A 22,462-nucleotide genomic window follows, 5' to 3' on the forward strand; every position below is an offset into this window, starting at 1 on the left:
ACCTAGGGAGGTGGTGGAATCTCCTTCCTTAGAGGTTTTTAAGGTCAGGCTTGACAAAGCCCTGGCTGGGATGATTTAGTTGGGAATTGGTCCTGCTTTGAGCAGGGGGTTGGACTAGATGACCTCCTGAGGTCCCTTCCAACCCTGATATTCTATGATTCTATGATTCTAGAGAGCAAGTTGGGGGGCAGTAGTCAGGGGAAAGAGCTGCTGAAAGCCCCTGGAAGAGAGCAGGGAAAGGTGTAGGGTATCTGCTCAAGAAAGACCCTTCCTGCCAGTGAGAAGTGCTGGATGAGAGGCCTGCCATGTGTGTAGTTTTTATATTTCAGATTACGTTCCCTGAAATGTGCCTATGCGCGTGCACACACACACACACACACATGCCTACGCATACCTGTACATGTGCACTCCCAGGCACACACGTGTGCATACACACAAAGGGGTGATTCCTCTTGGGAATTCAAACATCAGAAAACAGACCCTACACATCAAATCTCTCTGTTTCTAAGCCACTCATGATTTTGGGGGCGCTATCACAGGATTTTTGAACTTTTAGGTTTGGCAACACTGGAACGTGCCCAGATAGCTGGTTTGCTGAGTCAGAATGGGACTTTTGTATAGTCATTTTTCAGAGAAGAGTCACATTTTAAACAGGAAAAGCTTTATTCACCCAAGGTTGCCAACTTTCTAAAGGCACAAAACCGAAGACGCCTGCACTGCTCCTTCTCCAAGGCCCCGCCCCTTCTCTGAGGCCCCACCCTAACTAGCTCCATCCCCCCTCCCTCCATGCCCCTAGGTCCATGGGCGTCCAGGGAGGCTCCGCGCATTGCCCTCGCGCCCGCAGGTGTCACCCCTGCAGCTCTCATTGGCTGGGAACCACAACCAATGGGAGCTGTGGTAGCAGCACCTGCGAGTGCGAGGGCAGCGCACGGAGCCTCCCTGGCTGCCCATGGGCCTAGGGGCTGCAGGGACGTGGCGGCCGCTTCTGGGAGCCATTCGGAGCTAGGGCAGACAGGGAGCCTAGGTCTGGTCAGCACTGCCAACCTGGTTGTTGCCTGGCAACCCTAATTCAGCCATGAACACATGGTAAGCAGCAGAGACTTGAACTAACAACCCCCACCCCCACGCTTGAGTGATGGGCACAGCGCTCCCATTCTGTGCTTTTGCAGAATGTGGTGCAGAACTCTTCCTGAGCCTGGAAACATTACAAATTTAACTGTGGTAACATATATTTAACCAACATTTTTTTAAAAAACAGTCTATATCTAGGTAGGACATGATTCCTATCATGCCTTGTTACAGTTCAAGTTGTTTTTCACATTGCACTCCCTATAGCGCCACCTCTTGGTGAGTTCACATGTTGACTCTGGCTACAGAATTTATTTCAACTGAGTAGGGAAATCAGAGACAATACCTACCGTGTTTTTTCAACCAGTTCTATCTGTTTGACCTGAAAAGAGCAACTCCTAAGGCAAGTATCTACACCCCTTCATCCACTGACACAAATATAAGGCTTGGAATATTTTTCAGGCAAACACATGGCATTAAATCCTGTTGGCTACTGAACTTTGGGAACCACACCAGTATTTCAGTTTTAAACTAAGACATACTTTCCCAGATTCAGCTCTGCAGACAGAGAAGTCTCTGAAGAGTGAGCCTTTCCTGGGCACTGTTCTGGTCAGAACCTTTCCAAGGGATTATTTCTAGCTTGGGTTACTCTGTTCAGAATAAACGGGAGAAAAAGGACAGACTATTTTACACCCCTGCCCTTGGGATTTGAGTCACCCAATCAAGCTAGCATTTCAGCCGAGTCACTTGCACCCCTTTCAGTAGGGGAACAGAACCCACCTGCTCTCTGGGCCAGTCACAGCTACTGGTTGCTTCATTTCCACCTGTGTTCCCAGCATGTTGAGCAGGGTTCTGCACTGGGGCTGAGTGCTAAGGTGCTGTATGAGAATTTTGACCCACTTGGGAGCAGCAGCTTGATAAGGCAGGTCATGGTGGTGGTGGAGGGAAGGCATGTTGCATGTCTTGCCCTACCTTTGTTGTGGTCATTATGGAGAGAGGGGTGTTTCTAGCGTTGGATTGCGAAAGGGCTGAACAATTGATTTCGCTTATTAATATCACTCTTTAGGCATCAGTGGTGGTAGTAATTCACATTACTGCGTGTGCTAGCTCCTGCAGGGCTCTGGTGCCTCCCATGCCTCCTTACAGGCCAGCTTCCCCTCCTGTTCACTGGCACAGCAACACTCCTTAAGGGGGGCATGGATAACACAGATTGGCAGCAGGGCAGGGCTAGAGAGCCTGGCTGAGTAGTGGTGCTCTTGGATGACAGCCGGGCCCCTGTCACCAACTAGTTCCCATCTTCCTGGAAGATTCCAGCCCCCCAGTCCCAGTGGGTAGCTGGCACCCCTGTTCCATGGTCTTTCCGCAGGCTCCTAAACATATTGATTATGTTGTTTTGGTTTTTTTGAGTTTTATGATAGTTTAGGTTGAAGGAACAATCATAAAAATAAAAGGGGGGAAAAAGGAAAAGGAAAAACCATTGTGGTTGGGATTAGAGCTGATGGAATCAGGAGCCAGGCTGTCCCCTGGGGCCATAGAACTGGCTCTGCTATGAGGATAAGGATCTCTCCCACTATCCACTCTGTCCAAACCCCCAGCCTCTTTCTCTCTCATTTGTGAAGCCCGACGGCCGAGTCTCAGCCCAACAGACTTCCTTGGGTCCTTTATTTTAACATGTACTGAAATGTACTAAAACTGATAAGTACCATTTTACACAACATTGAAGCTTACACTAATTGCATGGTATGCTTGAAGGCAGTAGAAATGTACATGAGAGAAAAATACATATGCTCATGGAAATGCTGTTTTCCTAAAATGTCCCTTAAAATAAAGCATTGTTCCTTATTTTTCACATGGTTTTCCCTTATTTCCATCCAGCAAAGGTGGTCACTCTACTCAGGTCCCCCAGAAGGGCTGGGCAGGATGAAAGCAATCTGGGCCTTTAGGAATGGCACCACATCAGGCCCCTGTGGCCCTGTCTCCCACTTCCAGTGGCAATGACAGGGGTCCCCTAGTTCTGCCCCCAGAGAGGCAGCAGTATGGGGCCCACTTCTCCCTGCCTAGAAGCAGCAGCAGGTTCCCCTTGCCTTTGGGAGCAGCAGAGGTGGCAGCAGTGATTCCCCTGTTCTGGTCCCAGCACCTGAGGTGGGTGGGCCAAGCTCCTCAGAGCAGCGTGTCTCAGAGATAACATGGTGTATAGAGCAGTTCCTCCTCCTCATCAGAGCTACTAGGTCAGGCTCTCAGCAAACTCAGGCAGGTAACAGACATCAGTTACTCTTGTGTCCTGTTTACAAACTATTCTACCCAACCAGGAAGGCTAGAAGTTAACTTTTTGTGTTTATGAAAACTGAGATTCTGATGTAATCACATGACTCCAGGAGCTAAAGCCCTAGGCACTGGCCTTTTGTGCCTTAATCTGGCCCTGTAGACAAGGGCTTTCATCTGGCAAACCCCAAAGGTGCAGCAAAGGTACAGAGTTGGGCCTCTGATGATGTGACCTTCACTTTCCCCCATTTCCTGGTCCCTTCTTACTCATAGGGCCTAGGATTGGAGGTGGGAGAAAAGAGTTGGACTTGGAGGCAGTTCCTTATTAGAAACAGGGAGTTTGCAGCTGCTGCAAAGGTAACTGTCTCTGTAGCATGGCAAATGGGAAGATAATGATGGAGCTGAGAGTTCTGATGGCTTTTATTATTGGAGACTGATGAGGTTACAATGAATAAGGGGATAAGCTCTTTGTATTTAATTTTTAAAGTGGCTTGTGGCAGCGATGTTAGCAGAGTGCGGGTGTTTGTTTAGAAGAACCCCCAAAGGTTAGCCTGTCCAGGACCACGGTTCAGAAAGCAGCAGCTGTATGCCTTTGTCTTGCAAAGTTGGTAAATATCCTCTTTTTAAAATGACCGGGGAAACTGAGCTGGCTTCTGCAGAGCACTGCTGCCAAATTTGGAAACGGCTTCGTTCCCTGCAGTGGGAAAGGGGAGGGAGGCGTGCAGCCCGGCCTGCACGGAGGGCATGGTCAGCAGCTCTGGAGGCTCCAGGTTTGGCTCTCTCCTCTCCCGAGCACGGCGGAGCCCGCCGCCGGGGCCCTCCTGCGCCCCCTGGCTCGGGCTCTCCCGGCCCGGCGCGCTGCCCGCAGTACCGGGTGGAGGCGCGGGGGGCGCGGCAGAGCCGGTCTCTCCCGGCAGCGGCTGGGCTGGAGCCGCGGCGCAGGCTGAGCCGTGCGGGGCTCGCTGCTCTCCGTGTCGCCGCCAGACCGAGCGGCTGCGGCCATGGGGGTCCCGGGCCGCCCGCCTTGTGCTGCTTCCCCGCGGCCGCCGCCTGCGGCCTCTGGCCGCCGCCACTGCTGAGCCGCATGGGCCGGGCCCCGCGCCGCGGCTGCTCCGAGCGGGTGAGCGAGCGGGAGCGGCCGGAGCCAGGCCCCGGCCGTGCTGCGCCGAGGCCGCGGGGCCGAGCCGGGGAGGCCGCCCCATTGTGGGGCCGCCGGGACGGGCCAGCTCCGAGCCGGCGCTAGGCCGCCGCGCTGGAAGAGGAGCGGGCCGGGCGTGCGGGATCCGTCCGCGGGCGCTGGGCTCCGGCCGGGCCGGCGGGAGGAGGGGGTCGGGGTCCCCGGCGGGTGCGGGCAGCCAAGCTCCCCGCGGAGCGCCGGCTCGGCCCGCGAGGGTCCCGGGCCCCGCGTCCTGCTAGCTCAGGCGGAGCCATGGCTCCTGTCAGTGCCGCAGCGCGCTACCGGAGCTGCCGGGCGGGCTGGCCCGGGGCTGCGAGAGCCTCAGAGCTCGGGACACTGGCCAGCAGCAGGGTGAACGAGCAGCCCACTCGGGAGCCCCTGGGCAGCGCGGGGGAGGATCATTATCCGAACAGTTAGGAGGGATTATAGGCTGAAAATCCAGGGTCTGGACACCAAGGCCTCGATCCGCGCCGGAACAGCACGTAGCCGCCGGGATCGGGGCCTCAGACAGTGCATGTGTCTCCGCACCATGTACCTGGGCTGTGCCCAGAGTCACCAGGCATGGTGATTTACAGAAGTGCCTTCAAGCTTTCCCCGGAGTTGAAATGCTCAGGGCTTATTAGGTCGTGAGAAATGGAGCCTTGCTTGCAACTTGGAGCAAAATGGCTCGTGTGTCGGTTTCGGAGTGTGGGGTTCAACTCAATGAAAAGGTTGAAACGTTATGTTGGATGTTTAGGTGCTGGGAACTTTAGGATCTTTATTGTGAAGATCAGATTAATTCCATGGCCTCATTGTTCTAGTGAGGGACGAGAAACATACTGTAAACGGGGCATAGTATGAAATAAGAATACACTAAATTACAGGTGTTAAGGCAAACCTCAGAATAGCAACTGAATGTTGTGTTTTGATCCAGTAGGTGTAATGAGTAACAGTATATCTTGGTCTCATGATCACAAAAAACAGTTGAAGCACACAGTTATCTAGGAATTAAAATCAGTTAACCTGCTTGTTTCCCACCTTATTTTGTTTTGTGATGACATACAAACTGTTTGGTGTCTTGAAGGCCAGCAAGGGCACCTTCTAGCTGTATTTTTTCAGCTCAGTTGGGAGCAACAGAAGTGGGAAAGTTGTCTGAAAGATGTATTCCTTTGTGTGGGGTGAGCTTTGTGAGAGAGGCTTTTATTTCATAATTATTTTCCTTGGCATATTTTTATGTGAAATTGAGTTAGTCCATGTAAAGAAGAGATTTGTAAGACAGCTGCAGCTTTACAGCATTCAGGTTTTTGAGTTCACCAGTATTATTTTGTAACACAAAACTTTTGTTAGTGTCTTTAAAGAATTTAAATTGTATTGATTTATTACAAAAGTAGATACCAGATCTTGTACACTTCTACTCCTGCCTCCATAAACACATACCTTCTGCACCCTGTTGATTCAAATTACTTTAAAAAATATTGTTTGATTGTTTCTCATCATCAGGTGGTGACTAGAAATGTTCTCAGGGCCAGCAGCAAATGATGTTTGTTAGCTTACATGAAGTGTCAGTAAATACCCTCCATTTCATGAAGTATAATGATATATTTAGTAGTGCTGTACACAATACACACAATTTTTACATTATGCTCATTTATTACAGGAGTGTAATTGAGAAATAGTGCAAAATATTCTAGGCATGACTATATTATGATTATCTGTACATTATGATTTTAATTTCACTGAAGTATATTGTTAACTTAATCTAATGAATGCGCAAAATGCTTGTCTGTTAAAAGTGCTAAGACACTGTCAAAATGTCTCCAGGACTGGAGGGGAATTTCATAATGTGTAATGATAGTTGATTGTATTAAAAGTTGTCCATGCTTGATTAAGTTATATTCTTGATTTTAATGCTAATTGGAAGTTTTTTCAGAATATTTTCATATGCCCTGAAAGAAATTCCAAAACTATTATGGAGACGTGAATTTACCTGGTGTTTAGCTATGTAAAAATACTGTATGTTTTATGACTTAAGTCTGGTATACAAATATACACATTAAAAAATTTAAGTAAATCCCCTATTTAAGAAATCCTCTTCTGGGGTTGGTCATAAGTTTGTTTAGCTACCTCGGTATTAGGAAGCTTAGAAATACTGGAGTATTCTAAAAAATAGTTGTGTGTTAGAATTTTTATCTGCAATATTTCTTAATGTTGTTCTCATTTGTTTTAGCAGGACAAACGCATTCATTCTGGAACTACTGATACTGGTGTTTTGAGACTAAGCCTGTTCCCTCATTGTTCCTGTGCAAGCAGGCACCATAAAAATGAATATCCAGGGGAAAGGCTTCCCTTTGGATCTTGGAGGAAGCTTCACCGAAGATGCTCCAAGGCCACCGGTCCCTGGTGAGGAGGGTGAGCTGGTTTCTACAGATCCAAGGCCAATCAGCCACGGCTTCTACTCTGGTAAAAGTGACGTGATTAAAAATGAGACTTCTACAGCAACACCGAGGCGCTCTGATCTGGATTTGGGGTATGAACCTGAGGGGAGTGCTTCTCCAACTCCACCCTACCTGAAATGGGCTGAGTCGTTGCACTCCTTGTTGGATGATCAAGATGGGATAAATCTGTTCAGGACTTTCCTGAAGCAGGAGGACTGTGCAGATTTGCTGGACTTCTGGTTTGCCTGCAGTGGCTTCAGGAAGTTAGAGCTCTGTGTCTCCAATGAGGAAAAGAGGCTCAAATTGGCTAAAGCTATTTACAAAAAATACATTCTGGACAATAATGGGATAGTATCCCGGCAAATCAAACCAGCCACAAAAAGCTTCATAAAAGATTGTGTCATGAAACTGCAAATTGATCCTGACATGTTTGACCAGGCCCAAACTGAGATTCAGTGCATGATCGAAGATAATACCTATCCTTTGTTCCTTAAGTCAGATATTTATTTGGAATATACAAGGACAGGTGGGGAAAGTCCTAAAATTTATAGTGATCAGAGCTCAGGATCTGGGACAGGAAAAGGACTGCCTGGATATTTGCCTACTCTTAATGAGGATGAGGAGTGGAAGTGTGACCAAGACATCGAAGAGGAAACCAGCCGAGATTCAGCCCCATCCAGCAGGCTTACTCAGAAGCTGCTTTTGGAGACAGCCACCCAACGTGCCACATCAACCAGGCGATATAGCGAGGGAAGAGAGTTCAGGTACATTAGCCTGATAGAACAAAATTTCTAGTGTCTTGTGTCTGTAGAAATTCCATGAAAGCTGTTTCGGCTTTTTTTTTTTTTTTTTTTTTTTGGAGAGTCAGTCTGAAATATCTGTGGAAACTGAGAACTGCGCTTGTCAGTTTATCTCTATGATTTCTATTAATCACATCTGAAGTGTTTCTCATCTTAAGGAGCTGATGGAGAGTGTGATTTGAAGCTAGGGCTGGTGAAAGATGGAGGGCTAATGCATCAATCATGGCCATGGGTGGTCCTCTCATGTGCACTGAAGGATGATTCAAATGAGCTGCATTTCCAGGTTCGCATTTGGCCTGTAGGGGAGAAATGTCAGTATTTAGTGGTTGGATTGTAGATTTATATACTCATAATTAGGGCCCTACCAAATTCATGGCCATAAAAAATAAATCATGGATGGTGAAATCTGGTCTCCCTCTGTGAAATCTGGTCTTTTATATGCTTTTACCCGATACTATACAGATTTCATGGGGGAGACCAGCGTTTCTCAAATTGGGGGTCCTGACCCAAAAGGAAGTTGTAGGGGAAGTTGCAAGGTTATTTTAGGGGGGGGCGCAGTATTGCCACCCTTATTTCTGCACTGCCTTCAGAGCTGGGCAGCCGGAGAGCAGTGGCTTTTGGCTGGGCGCCCAGCTCTGAAGGCAGCGCCCTACCAGCACCAGTGGAGAAGTCAGGGTGGCAATGCAATACCATATCATGCCACCCTGACTTCTGCACTGCTGCTTTCAGAGCTGGGCGGCTGGAGAGTGGCGGCTGATGACCAAGGGCCCAGCTCTGAAGGCAGCAGCGGCAATACCATACCATGCCACCCTTACTTCTGCGCTGCTGCTGCCTTCAGAACTGGGCTCCCAGCCAGCAGCCGTCGCTCTCCGGCTGCTCAGCTCTGAAGGCACCGCTGCCGTCAGCAGCAGCACAGAAGTAAGGGTAGCAGTACCGCAACCCTCCTACAATAACCTTGCAACCCCTTCCACAGCTCCTTTTTGGGTCAGGACCCCTACAATTACAACACTGAAATTTCAGATTTATGTATCTGAAATCATGAAATCGTCAATTTTTAAAATCCTATGACCGTGAAATTGGTAGGGCCTTACTCATAATAGGACTTTGCTGTGTAAATATGGAAGGGAATACTCAATGTGACCGGTGGCTGGTGACTACAAGTTCTTTGTCACTTGAGCGATGGTAGCCATCATATTCCTCTGTACCAAATGGGGTGCATAGCAATCCTTGGAAGTGATTTTTGATTTGGTCTTAAAGGCTTCCTGTCAGTGGATTCTACCAGTGCCATCCAAAAGTAGGAGTTGCCAAATTTAGCTATTTATTTTCCCTTTAAGGCTTTTCCTTTCATCCAAATAATTGTTTTTCATAAATAAGTTACTCTATTTCCTGTCACTCCTCCCACGCCCTTCCAGCTAACACAGATTTGTAAATTCAGTTAAAATGCCAAATATTTAATTTAGCAGGGAGTTCTCCAGGTGCAGTAACATGTCCAGAGTGTGTTCTAATTTCTTTAAAATAAAATCACCTTTTAAAAATACATCTTAGGCTAAAATTTGGCCACTTTGCGAAGGTTATAAAATGAAGCAGCTAAAAGTGTCCTGATCAAAGCTGCCCCAGCCTTAGGAGAAGGTATTTATGGATTTAATCTCACTCAGCAGTCCCTTGAGGCTGGCAGCTGGAAATTCATCCCTCCCTCTGCAAAGCCTCAGCCCATTGCAGATGCTGAAGTATTTTCATTTTGATCCTTGTTTTTGTACGGATTTTGAGGAGGGAATGTTGAGTGTGAAACTTTGAAAAAAGGGGGAATTCATGTGACTCCCTGCTGGTTTAATCAAGAGTCTGAAAAACAAAATCCCACATCCTGGAACTTTCCTGTGGAGTTAATAAAAACCTTGAACATTTCTTGAAGTGCATTTTGACTGACCAATTGGGTACCTGCTATAAGGGAAGATTAGAAAATTTTAAGATTTAAGTATCTTTTTATTTACGTGATAAATAGCTTTTAAGATTGGAAATAACTTGTTTGAGGTGCAGTTCTCTCGCTTCTAGAATGGTAACAAAAGAGTATTTAGCAGTTCTGCACTTCTCAGATCTAATTTAAGGAAAATACCGTGAACGTATTGGTTGAATACTTATTTTAAAACTGTTTTAAAACACCATGAAATAGTGGCACTGTGTAATGAGGTTCATAAAGTTCAGAGGCTTTCATACTAGATCAGAGCAATATGAGATGGGATTAAACACAGGTTGTGTATCTCCGAAAAAATTAACCGGGATAGTCATCTTTCGTAAAACTTTGTACCCAACAGCCCGTCACTACGGGTACAGATTTTTCATTGTCAAGTGCCTCTTGGAAATTCTTGCCATCAATGGGCACTTAAAACATCAATATATGTATTACTGTAGGTCCAGAGGACCCATTGTGCAAAGGGTCTGTACAAATATATATGTAGACATGATCCACCCTCCCAAAAAGCTCATAAGCTAAAAGTAATTTGATATCTTAATTGCCAATCCATCCTTGTAGAACAGGTCATCTAGCCAAAGTCCTCCAAGGGTACAGTGTACTAACCATTGTTTTGAGAGGCCTTTTAAATATTAAGACCTTGGTCCTGAAAACACTTAAGTGCCTGAGTACTTTTCTCCGCAGTGGATAAAAAAATTATTTAATTTATTTTTTAAAATTTGATTTTTTTATTAAAACTGGATTTTTTTAAAATTAAATACAATTTAAAGAAAAATAAAAAAAATTATAATTGTCAACCTATACTAACATCCTAACTCATTATAATCCATTAAAATAATTTAAATTAATGTTTTTTAAAATAAAGCAGTATGTGTTTGCTGCCGAGCTTTAAAGAAAGTCAAACCACTGAACTGGTGAAAGTCACTGGCTAAGCTCTACTGCCTAACAGACCAGTGTTTGCTAAAGTGCTAAATCAGCTTTTGACAGCAGTAGCCTCTTCTGCAAATGGAGAGAGACTATTTTCTTCATTTTAGTTTATTCAGCTAGTTCAGTTCAATGAGTAGTTCATTCTGAGATAAGAAACCAGTTGGGAGTTGTGAAAAAGCAGGAAAGCTTGTTTTCCCCTTCCAATCTATGAATAAAAACTAGGAATGAGAGGATGAGATCTACTAGTTCTAAAATCTTGAAGGACAGGGTGACCAGAAACAGTCAGTTCAATTCACTAACTACCAATGAGACTGCCTACATTCAATAAATCAGTTTGTTTTAAAAAACTATTTTGATAAACTTTCTGATAAACCATTTTGTTGTTAGGTATCCAGCCCATTTAAGATACTCTTATTTAACTTATAAGCCCCCCCAACCATTTAAAAATGTTTTTGTATATTTTCAATTGAATTTGAATTTCCATCCAAATAGAATTGACACAAATAACAATTAATTATCTACTAAATAAAAAAGTATCATTCACTGTTTTTCTAACATAATAAAAATGTAAAAATCTGAATAAATTTTAAATTAAGCTATAGAATTACTTAAATGAGTACAGATATATTATTCTCTTGATTAACAAAAATTAAAAAAAAAATTTAGAGGAAAAGGCTATATTTCACTGCAAAATAATGTTTTAATGGTACCAACCAATGAGAAATCAACTTTTCTTTAGGAAAATAACTGAAAAGTAAAACTGCAAAACAAAATTAAAATTGATGATTTAAATCATGATTAAATCACTTCAATTTAAATTAATCCACCTTGCTTTTCTCATGTAAGCAGTGCCTTTGAAGCCAAGTGGACTACTTACATATGTATGTTCTTGTTGTATATAAGCACGTGCAGATCAGGGTCTCTGGTTGTCTTGAACATTTTCACAACTCTTCTGGTTTTGTATGTAAGATAATTTCCAATTTGTTATTGAAAGAGCACTGATATTAGCTTTTTTCCTTTTAACCTCCTACATCTATAGATCCATTTAATCTTCCCCAAATCTAACCTCTGCATATTGCTTGACTTCCATGGAAATTGAATAAAGAAGAATTTGTACAGTTAGAACTTAAACTGTTTGTTCTTGTGAACATGCATTTTGAGTCAGATTCAAATCTTTGCAGCATAAGAGGCTGAAAGTGTTAAATTCCTCATCTCATGAAAATAAAACAAATATAAATATTTGCTCAAACCATTTAAATTAAGCCTGTTATTAGTGTGATATATTCCTGAAGGTGAGTGTTCACTCATGTGTAGTATGGAGAGCATTGTTTAAAATAAAAAGTGTCATCATATTACCTACTGTGTTTTTTTATATGAAGGAAAAGGCCAATAGTCATTGCAGGTAGGCTACTGCAAATTAATTGGACATTGGTTGTGGATCAGTGAACTTCAAAGAAGGTAACCTCAGAAGATCTCGTGCATTAACGCACAGCTTCCAAAACTGACACTAGCATGGTAGTGAGCGTGACTAAATCTTTCATTAACCTTCTTTTGACATCCACTGATCGGATTTTTCCGAGATATGAAGAGCAGAAATTAAACTTTTGCCTCAGAACTGCCTTGCAGATTTATTTTGAAGTATTCTAATAAAACCTGCACATTTTAAAGATTTGGAACTCTATTGCTAGTCATAAAGTTACCAGGTTATATGTCACATTCTTCTTTTATGTGTGTAGGTTTCTTCTACTAGCTATTTGGTCTAAGATCTCCCCACCTACGGATGCCCATCCGGAGCTCTGAATGTCCTTGACTTACGCCATAAACTAGGAGTTACAAAACCTCCCGTTGAACAGTGAGGTCATACTTGCTTTACTAAATCATAAACTCCCAGCTACCGTTTTGTTAAAGAATAATTAACTTTGTTTTAGAAGTTACACACACTTTCTTGGCTTTCTTTTGGCAGTAGTAATTAAGGGGGCAGCATTGTGTAACAACTGTTTTGGCTATATTTTGGGAAAATACAATCTAGTAGTGTTTGGTTTCTACGTTTTTTAAAATTTTTTGAAAATTTGTGCCACTCTGAAATGTTTCCATGAACATGACATACATTAGAGAGGGAAAATAGGTGGAGTGATTCGTGATTGGAGGAGGACATGGTTAAAGGTGGAATCAACTGTCATTGGCTATTTTAGAGTGGAAAGTTTGACTCGAGGGCTTGAATTGCTAGAACTCGGAAACTTGTGGAAGGTGGGCGCGATGTATGATAACATAAAGTAATTTTTTTATGAAGCTGGCTAGCTAATCTTATTTTCCGGTCTTCGCAGAGTTGAATGCACTACGGGGGTGGTATTTCATTCCAACTATAGTAAATGTGAAAGCTGCTATTTAATACTGAAAACAGATAATTGTGTATACTGATTATCAAACTTCAGCATGTGAATTTATCTGACTCAGCATAACCAAAGTTGAAGGAAATAATAGGAAAAGTGATTTGAATGGACGGAAGTACTTATCTTTAACTCTTTAAAAGTAAATGTAAACATTGTCAGAAGTTAAGAGGTAGAATTGGACAGATCTGTGCTCATCTCAAAACATGGGAAAAAATTGGTTTCTTTAGGTTGTTCAAGAACAAATGTGCATTGAATAAAACTCTTATTGAAGTGGAAGCGTAGTACAATGATTTGAAGAAGTTTGGTGATCTTGCAAATGAGACTTTAAAATAGATATGTGATAATGTAAGTCCCTGTTCCAGGCCTTCCAGCAGCAATTCAATTCCAGGTAAATTCAGAGTGGTCTCTGTTCACCTTCAACATCCAACAAATGGCAAAGATCAATGGGTGATTATACCATAACAATAATTGAAAATCAAAGATATTAACTTGATAAAAAAGTTGCAACCTTCTTCATTCCAACAACATTACCTTAATTGTAGCACAAAATGATCAGCTTAAAGCAGTGGTCCCCAACCTTTTTGTGGCCAGTAGCACATTCATGTTTTCAGAAGTGTGGCGGGCGCCAACAATTTTTCAAGGCTTATTTTGTATTTGTACATTAAATAATACGAAAAACATCATATTTAATAATACATAATATATGAATCCAGAGAGAAGCCGGAGAGAAGCCGCGAGGACAGAGAACACCAGCGCCCGCACCCCCGGAGTTCTCTGTCCCCGGCAGGCGCAGGGGCTGCGGCTTCTCTCCCCTGCTGGGCACTAGGCGGGCTTTGTGCCTGCCGGGAACAGAGAACACTGCGCCCGCAGCCTGAGTTCTCTGTCCCCGTCAGGCGCGGGGCTGCGGCTTCTCTCCCCTGCTGGGCACTAGGCGGGTGCACGTAAATGCCCCGGCGGGCACCACGTTGGGGACCACTGGCTTAAAGGAATAACTGAAGCATTCATCTTGGAATCTTCGCTATATCGTGCTGCAGGGTGGCTTGATTAAAATAATCAATTTTAATCTTGTTTTGCATTTGTACTTTATTTTCCTAATTTTTAAAGTTGATTTTCTTTCATATAATTTGGCACTACTTTTTACTAACTAGGAGACTATATTATCTATACACACTATTTAAACAACATAGCATAACATTCATTTATTCAGACCTTTCATTTTTACTTCTCACATGTTTCAAGCTGCATTTGGGTGGAAATTTAGAATTCAATTAAAATGCACAAAACCAGCATTAATTTTTTTTTTTAATAAAAATGACCTTAAATGTGCTAGATACTTTTCTTTTATACGGTTATCAAAGCACGTTCTGCTTATAAAACTGAATTACTTTTTTTGTTTAATATCTGTAGTTAGTGAAATGAACTGATTGTTTCTGGACCCCATGTCCTTAAAGATTTTAGAACTAGTAGATCTCTTCTTTCCACACTTTATTTTTAGTCCTAAAATGGAAGAGAAAAATAAACTTCCCTGCTTTTTCTCAACTCTCAATTGTTTTTTCAACTTTATATGAGTTAGTTATTGAATTGAATGAGTTGAATAAGCTTGAAATGAAGAAAATACTCTCTGCACCTGCACAAGAGGAGGCTACTGCTGTCAAAAGCTGGCTTAGCACTTCAGCCAACTCTGGTTCCAGGTGCTTAGCCAGTGATTCCCACCAGTTCTATAGTTTGACTTTTTTTGAGACTTTGGCAGCAAACCTACTGCTTGAATATTATTTGTTTACATTAATTTAAATGATTTTAGTAGATTATAGTAAATGTGGGCTTTAACATAGTTTGTCATAATCTCAAATGTAATTTTATATAGGGGTTCTAAAGCGAAAAATATATACTTCTTAAATAAAAACCCAAAAATCAGCACTTAAATTAATGAAAAAATGGCTGGTTAATCATAAGAAATAATGGTTTCAAGAATCCATACTAGGAAAATTTGATTCGATGTCTCAAAAGAAAACCACAGATTATGTAAAATTGGTGAAGATGCCATCCAGGAACGTAGAGGAAGCATGACAGCCATTTGCTCAGACAATAAAAATAAAAGTTTAAAAAATGAGAACTGCTTGGATTTAAAGATCCTAAACTTCTGATTTATGGGTACAAGGCTTATTACTTAAACCACATTGTGAAATAAACAACATGATTGGGGGAGGGATAGCTCAGTGGTTTGAGCATTGGCCTGCTGAACCCAGGGTTCTGAGTTCAATCCTTGAGGGGGCCACTTAAGGATCTGGGGCAAAAATCAGTACTTGGTCCTGCTAGTGAAGGCAGGGGGCTGGACTTGATGACCCTTCGGGGTCCCTTCCAGTTCTAGGAGATAGGTATACCTCCATATATATATATATATATATATATATATATATATATTTTTTTTTTAAAGCACTTTATGCAAGGTCAGAAATGCTTTCAGTCACCATTAACTTCAGAGTTGGTTGGTTTGTTGAAAAAGGAGGATAGATGCCATGATTCCCCAAGGACTCTTTTCTAGAAGATTCTGTATATTTGTATTCAAATATTATCAGTGTTGAAATTTTCACTAAGCATGAGATGGACTCTGATCAAAATGCAGCCCATTTTTTCATAACATGGTACTCTACTGAGAGGTTTGAGACTTACAGAAACAATTGAAGGAGGTTTCAGAAGGCCATGACAATTTACTCTGACACTTTTCTTGCAGTTTTAGTGGAAATCTGACTTGATTTAACCAACAGTGAAGAACTGCAGCTACACAGAGAGAACACTGAAAAATAATTCAGTGGAATCTTTCCATTGCTTAGGCAACATAACTGATCCCAAATAAAAATGTCATAAGTTGAGTGCATATCAAGAAGAAGAAGCTGAAGCGTGGCTAGTGGAAGGTGATCTTGATGTTTCTTCTCTGTTAGCATTTACATTTTGAGACCCAAATTTTACCTCAACCTCTGTTGGCGAAGGAGTTTGTGTCACAGTTCATTGCACTGAAGTGGGGGGAAATTGTGGAAGTAAAAACCTAGGACAGTTTAATTCAGAATTTTGTCCATTTTTATAACCTGCATTGTGGTGTAGCCAGCTCAGCATTAACTGAACATGTTTTAGTATGTTTGGGTTGGTCTGGCTGAAACTTCATAATAGGCTGGTTACTGAAAGAGCAAATAGTTACTAAAGGTATACCTGTATGTAAGGGCAGATACAAAAAAGCGTTAGACCTCACTAGGGGAGCTAGTTTGTTTTATTTCAGAAGTACAAGCTTTTTCTTGGACAAGATGTTCCTTCTTTTACTTGGGGAAAATAATATGCTTTGAAAGAGAATCACTTGGAGCCCTCTGTTTTGTGACATTTTTTGTAAAATCTTAATGGTTTTTTTCCCAGGGAAAAAATGTTTTGTTTGATTTGAGGAAAATCACAACCTTGACTTGTAGCCAATAATAGGCCACAACCTGTGCGTCAGAATCAAGTCCTTCCCGGCTGGGGTGAAGGCCAGTGCAATCTGTTATTGCTGGAGATAGTCAGTGTCTCTGTTAGGGAAAGCATGGAGGCTAGCATGCTTCCTTTCTTCAAAAAATCATCTTTTGACATTGACATAGACAGTCTAGGCAGCCATAGTCCAGTGTGGTGTCTTCTCTTTTGGAGTAAGGTTTTGAGAAGGTTGTGGCACATTGGTTCTCGTAGCGTCTAGTTGTCTTTGATTATCTTGACCCTTGTCAGTCTGGGTACAGATCTGGGTTTGGTACAGCTCTTGTTGTTTGGTTGATGTTCTCTTAGCGATTAACAACAATCAGGGGTCACTGCTGATATAGCAGATATACCAGCTGCTCTCCATACTGGTGATCATGAGGCATTGCTGATTCGTCTGCAGTCTCTAGCAGGAGTGTATGGCGTTACCTTGTTTTGTTATCTGATAGCTGAAAGGCCCCAAAGGGTTGTACTGGGTAATTGCTTGTCAACTCCAAGGGCACTCTCACGGGCTAGCATAGGATACTAATTTATCGTCCTTCATATTCAGTATATATGTGCGATCAGTAGGGAGATTAATGAGGAGACTTGGGCAGCAATGCTTTCAATCTGCTGATGACAACCAGCTTAGTGTTTATCTCAGTTGCTCCAGCATGTGGTGGCGATTGGGGCATGGAGCTGGCTGAGGCTCCATTGAACAAGACGGGGGTGATGCTGGTAGGTAAGGAGAAACAACTGGAAGTGAAAGTGGCGATTATGTCTGTCTCTAGAATTGGGAGCATTCAACCACCATTGTTAAGCTTAAGGCATAACTTGGGGATCTGACTAGATCAATGGCTGGGTTTAAAAAATCAGATAGGAGCTGTGCTCAAGAAAGACTTGTGCCATATACACCTGGCTAGAAGAGTATCTCCTTCCAGTTGAGAGGCCCTTTGGTACAATCAAGTTGCACTGGTTTAACTATCGGGGGTAGCCATGTTAGTCTACTCTGCCAACACTGGTTCTCCACTTGTAAGATAACTCCCTTCTCTTCATGTGTCAGTATAATAATGCCTGCATCTGTAATTTTCATTCCATGCATCTGAAGAAGTGGGTTTTTTACCCACAAAAGCTTATGCCCAAATACATCTGTTAGTCTTTAAGGTGCCACCGGACTCCTTGTTTTTACTGGTTTAACTAAAACCCATTTTTAAATTGATGTAGTTAAACTGATGTGAGCGCCTGCATGGACACACTTATATCAACAGTTTAAAGTGTGTTGTTACAAGGTTTTGCTCGGCTTTGAGTTAAAAATTGATGTTATGTAAACCTGAGCAGTGTTTATGTGTAGACAAGCTCTTATTTATCAATTGAATTGAAGAACTAGTTCATCTGTTGTTGTGTTTGGGTGTGGATTGATATTTGGGTTTCTTTTTAGAGAGAGAGACAGCAAACCTCTGGCCATCTGTTTTGATAAGCAATGACAATGTTATCTCCCTCCCCCCTTCCCTGAATGTGTACCTTTCCTTGCGAGGATTGAATTGAATCTTATTCAGATCACAAAACTTACATTTTTTAAAAACAAGTATTTTAAATAGAATTAAATGGTGTCTTAGTCTTCCAAAGAGGTTTTAGACTAGCTTCTCCATTTCTAGTATCCCTGGGCTTGTTGTCACACACTGAAGCTCATAAATTGGCAATACATTGATACAGTAAACTCCTTGTTAAAGGATGTCTTACCTTTCATGGAGAAGCTTTGCCTGATTTGATACCTAGCTTCATGCACATTTCTAAAAGGTGTACATTTCTAGTGATATGTCCACCTCAGCTTTCCCACAATTCTGTTGACACAAGTCCCATAGTCCGGTATTTGGGAAACATAGTTGGAGTAATTTTGAATTCTGTGCAATTTCCAAAAAAGATGGGTACTGAAAAGCTAAATGAAAATTGATCCAATCCCAGAAATCTGTGCTGAAAATACCCAATAAGTGGGCCATATGGTACATTTACGTGCCTTGCAGTTCAACCTTAACTTCGGTTTATCTGTTTGGAGATGTTCTTTGTTGTGGCTATAGGGGGCTAATTTTCCCTGTGTAATTTCAGAATGCAGGACATTCGTGCAGCTACTGCATCTGTAACTCGCTTTCTTAATTGGTAGATCGGAGTGTGGATGTATTAACTATCAAGTTGTGCTGCAAAGACGTAATTCATAGGTTGTTGGGAGAGTCTTAAGTCTCCTTCCTGCAATGGCTCTGCTCTCACACAGCACCACCAAAGTCAGTGGAGATCCACCTCTTAGAGGACAGTGATTTCAGTGGGGATGGGTGGAGTCAATTTTGGACAATTCTAATTTGTTTGGATTTTATTATATTATATATGTCTCCGCCACTGCAAATGAATGCATAAATAAATGGCATGGCAGTGACTAGAGGCCATTGCTCATGTTTTGACATCTTCAGGGCAGATACAGATAGATAAACTTTGGGCTAAATACCCCCAAAACTTTTTCCTTGTTGCTGTTTTGATTGCAGTTTATGTAGATCACCATAGCTAAGAGAGGTAAAATGTGGGTGATTCATTTGTATCAAGCAATTGCTGTACATTTTATTTTAAAAAAAAAATACTCCTAAATATTTAGTGGGGAAAAAAAAATTCTGGTTTGAAAAGTGGCCGTTCGTTTAGTGCAGAAAAGTGACATTTTAAGAAGACTCTTAACAGAGGCACTGACACCTGAATTAGTTTATAGAAATATAATCTCTGGATTATCAGGTTCATCCTTAAATCTTTTAAGAAATTACAGTTAGTCATTGAAAAGAAGGAACCCCATGTTTTTTTAAGATACAGGTGGGAGCTGTAGTAATGATTTAATTTGCAATCTGCCACTGAGTGCACTGGATTAGTTGGTTTCTCTATGTGGAAAGATTTGAAATTAGATAGAAACTGAGGTTAATTATGTGTTCTAAATGGAATATGTTAAGACGACAAAGCAAGAACCCATACAATTTGGTATGGTCTGTGAAGCTAGGCATAATGTTTCAGTATGGAGAGATTTTTTTTTCTTTTGTTCAGCTGTAAGGGTTTTAGTCACAGAAATTGAAATGATTAAAAAGCCAAATTGGTTGTATGTGTAATTCGGAACATCTCTCTGAAAGAATTTGGCACTTATTTGGCAAGTGCAGACATACTAACTATACTGCAAACTAAAACAGCAATTAGTTTTCCCCCTGCCCTGATGGACAGTATAAAGTGTGTTCTCTGTGTGCAAGTATTTCTCTGCTGTTGGTTGGGGGTAGTTACAGTCAGTGGCTTATTATGAAACTCTTCAGTGACAATGGACTGTCATAACTTTTCCAGTTTATTTTAATGGTGGTAATTTGGCAGTTAACCCATGTTTGGAGGAGCAGCTACACTATTGTCTGTATAGGCTATTAAACAAGTCCAACGTCATCAAGCCTAATGCCAGTAATTAACTAATTACAGTCTACCTAGCATGAACATGCAGTTCTGTAGCCTGGGAATCTACAAAATAGGTACCTCTGCTGTTGAACCAAGCCCTCAACAATATACAGCTATTTTAGTGACAATTTGTTGACCAAAAAAGCAATTTCTGTTCTAAAAATGCAATATTTATATGTTATGACTTCAAAAATCATATCCCCAGTAGTAATAAGTAATTTAACGGTCACATTTCTATTGCTATCCTAGCATTAATATGACAAACCTACAGTTGCCAAAAATTGGTGAAGTGAATCTTTTGAAATAAAGAACAGTAAATTCCATCATTTAAAGGGTCTGTTAACCCCCTTAGACTTAATTGTTTGTTAGATGCCTAAAAATCAAAAATGTTAAAAAGACACGTATAATGTTATTTTAAAACATGCTTTTATGTTCATGAGGATAAACTGCCTCACTTCCTGCTCTAAGCAGAATTTTCTCCTTGTCCGGCTAGACATATGAGAATCTTGATCTCTCTCAACTACAATAGGAAAAAACGTTCTCTTAATTGAGGTCCTATATTATTTATCATTCTTGAGTCTTTCTTTATTCACTGCAAAGCAAGGGTTTCTTCAGTTCTACAGTGAAACCCCATGGACATTTATGAACCTCCCTTTGCCAAATCTGTATGTTTCAACAAGGTTACAATTCCGTTCTGAGATAAATCTGTCTCCTCATTCATCTTTCTGCCCGTATGAAACTTACCATGGTCCATTTTCCGGTAAGTAGTCACTCAGAAGTTCTGTAAGATGTTACCATTGGTAGGCAGGTCATCTTCTGCATAAAGCAATATGTCATAACTCAGTATTATTACTTACTATGTTGTCCCAAGTCTTTCTCTATTATGAGGCAATTAGTAGTTAAGGCTGCAAAGGTTTCTGTGTAAAGTTGAATTTGCAAAGTTCTTTAAAATACACGTATGTAGTCAAATTGACTTGATATAAATGCAGAGCCCAGAGTAGAGTTTGTGGTGCAAATTTAGGGTCATTTGGTTAAGGGGTTCCCGAGACGTAACTCTTTCTTTAGAATACCTGCTTTCTTAATACTTTTTGTTGCAGAGATTGGGAGTCTTTGGAACTATAGGCAGTATCTCAGAAAATTTTGATCATTGAACTGCTCAGCTGAAACCTGTTAGGCCTCAAAACACAATAATTCAAAAGTTATTAGACTTTGTTTCTGGATCTACAGAGTGGTGCACTGGGTTTCTGTGAGCAATGTATGGAACACCAGCGCTATGTGCAGACATATGGCTGGGAAGCACAGAGGAAAGAGAGCAAAGGGAGAGACCCTTCCCACCCAAAAAATATCCTTTATACTGGGAGGTGTAAAGGCCTGAGAGAAGACATGCAGTCAAGTTGTCTCGTCTTCCATTACGTTTACATCCTCCCCATGTCAATGTTGGTGTAAAGAGTGGAAATTAATCTTTTGTTCCTCTCTGTCATCCGCTCCTGCTTCAATCTGCTCCATGGTGTTGAGATCAACTGTTCTGCCCTACCTACAAAGAGTTCTTCTTGAATTTTCTCTTGGTCTCCCATGTCTCTTCATACCAGTTGGTTTCCATTTGATGACTCCATGTGGGAGTCTGTATGTGGGTATCTGGAGTACATGCCCCAAATATGACCAGCACTTCCTTCTGTTTCTACTGGAGACCAGCAGTTGGATGTGATTTCTCTGATCTCTTCATTGGTGATTAAGTCTTTCTATCCAACACCCAGGATCTCTCATAGGCGCTTATTTTTGAATATGTCTAGTTTTCTGTCAAACACTTCGGCATATCTCCCGTTATCATACCCATATGTTAGCACTGAGATTCTTGGTTTTTTTCTGGTGCTGAATACCTGTCATTTCCATATCTTGTTGAGTTTAGTGAATGCTGTGGATGCCGTTCCTATCCTTGATGTGACTTCTTTCTTGTAGTCTCCATTGACTACTCTGGTGCTGTCTGGGTAGATGAACTTTTCTACTTTATTGATGTTTTCACCGTCTAATGTGATGTTGCTGCTTGATTTCTCCTCTTACAACTGCTGTTAATATTTGTGCAATTCATAAGCTCTTATTATTGACCAAAGCCTTATATCCCTATCCTAGAGGGAGGCAACTATCCTTCCCTGCAATTTTACAGACAAGATAACAGAGAAGTTTCACAAGGTCACTTATAGCAGAGCTGGGGATAAAACCTAGGTCTCTGATATGGCAGAAGATCAAACCCCATCCACTTAGTCTTTTGAAATGAACCTGCCAAAGCTGAATTGCTCCAGGCAATAATCGCCTCTTTTATGATAATCACTATATTTAAATTCCATCATGTGCAAGTGCTGGAAGAAAGATAAAGACAAAGATGTATGGTTCGGCAATGGCTTGGGGCCCAGGAGGACTGGGCTCTGTCCAGCGCTTTACCATAGACTTCATATATCATGATGAGCAAGTCATTTATTTGGAGCTGGAGAGTTGGGGAGGGAGCTGCTTTTCCACCTGTTGCAGTAGCAACATATGAATCC

General features: G+C 41.9%; 1 protein-coding gene across 1 annotated transcript in view; it reads left to right on the forward strand.

The window, feature by feature from the left end:
- The first annotated feature begins 6,725 nt into the window (after positions 1-6,725).
- Positions 6,726-22,462, forward strand: part of AXIN1 (axin 1) — a 175,573-nt gene continuing 159,836 nt past the window's right edge. The window contains exon 1 of the mRNA XM_029911285.1: positions 6,726-7,685. Coding sequence (XP_029767145.1) covers positions 6,808-7,685 — 878 coding nt within the window. The 5' untranslated portion in view covers positions 6,726-6,807. The remainder of the gene's footprint in view (positions 7,686-22,462) is intronic.

The sequence above is a fragment of the Terrapene carolina genome, unplaced genomic scaffold (genome assembly GCF_002925995.2).
Source record: "Terrapene carolina triunguis isolate 2854851 unplaced genomic scaffold, T_m_triunguis-2.0 Scaffold93, whole genome shotgun sequence".
Taxonomy (NCBI): Eukaryota; Metazoa; Chordata; order Testudines; family Emydidae; genus Terrapene; species Terrapene triunguis.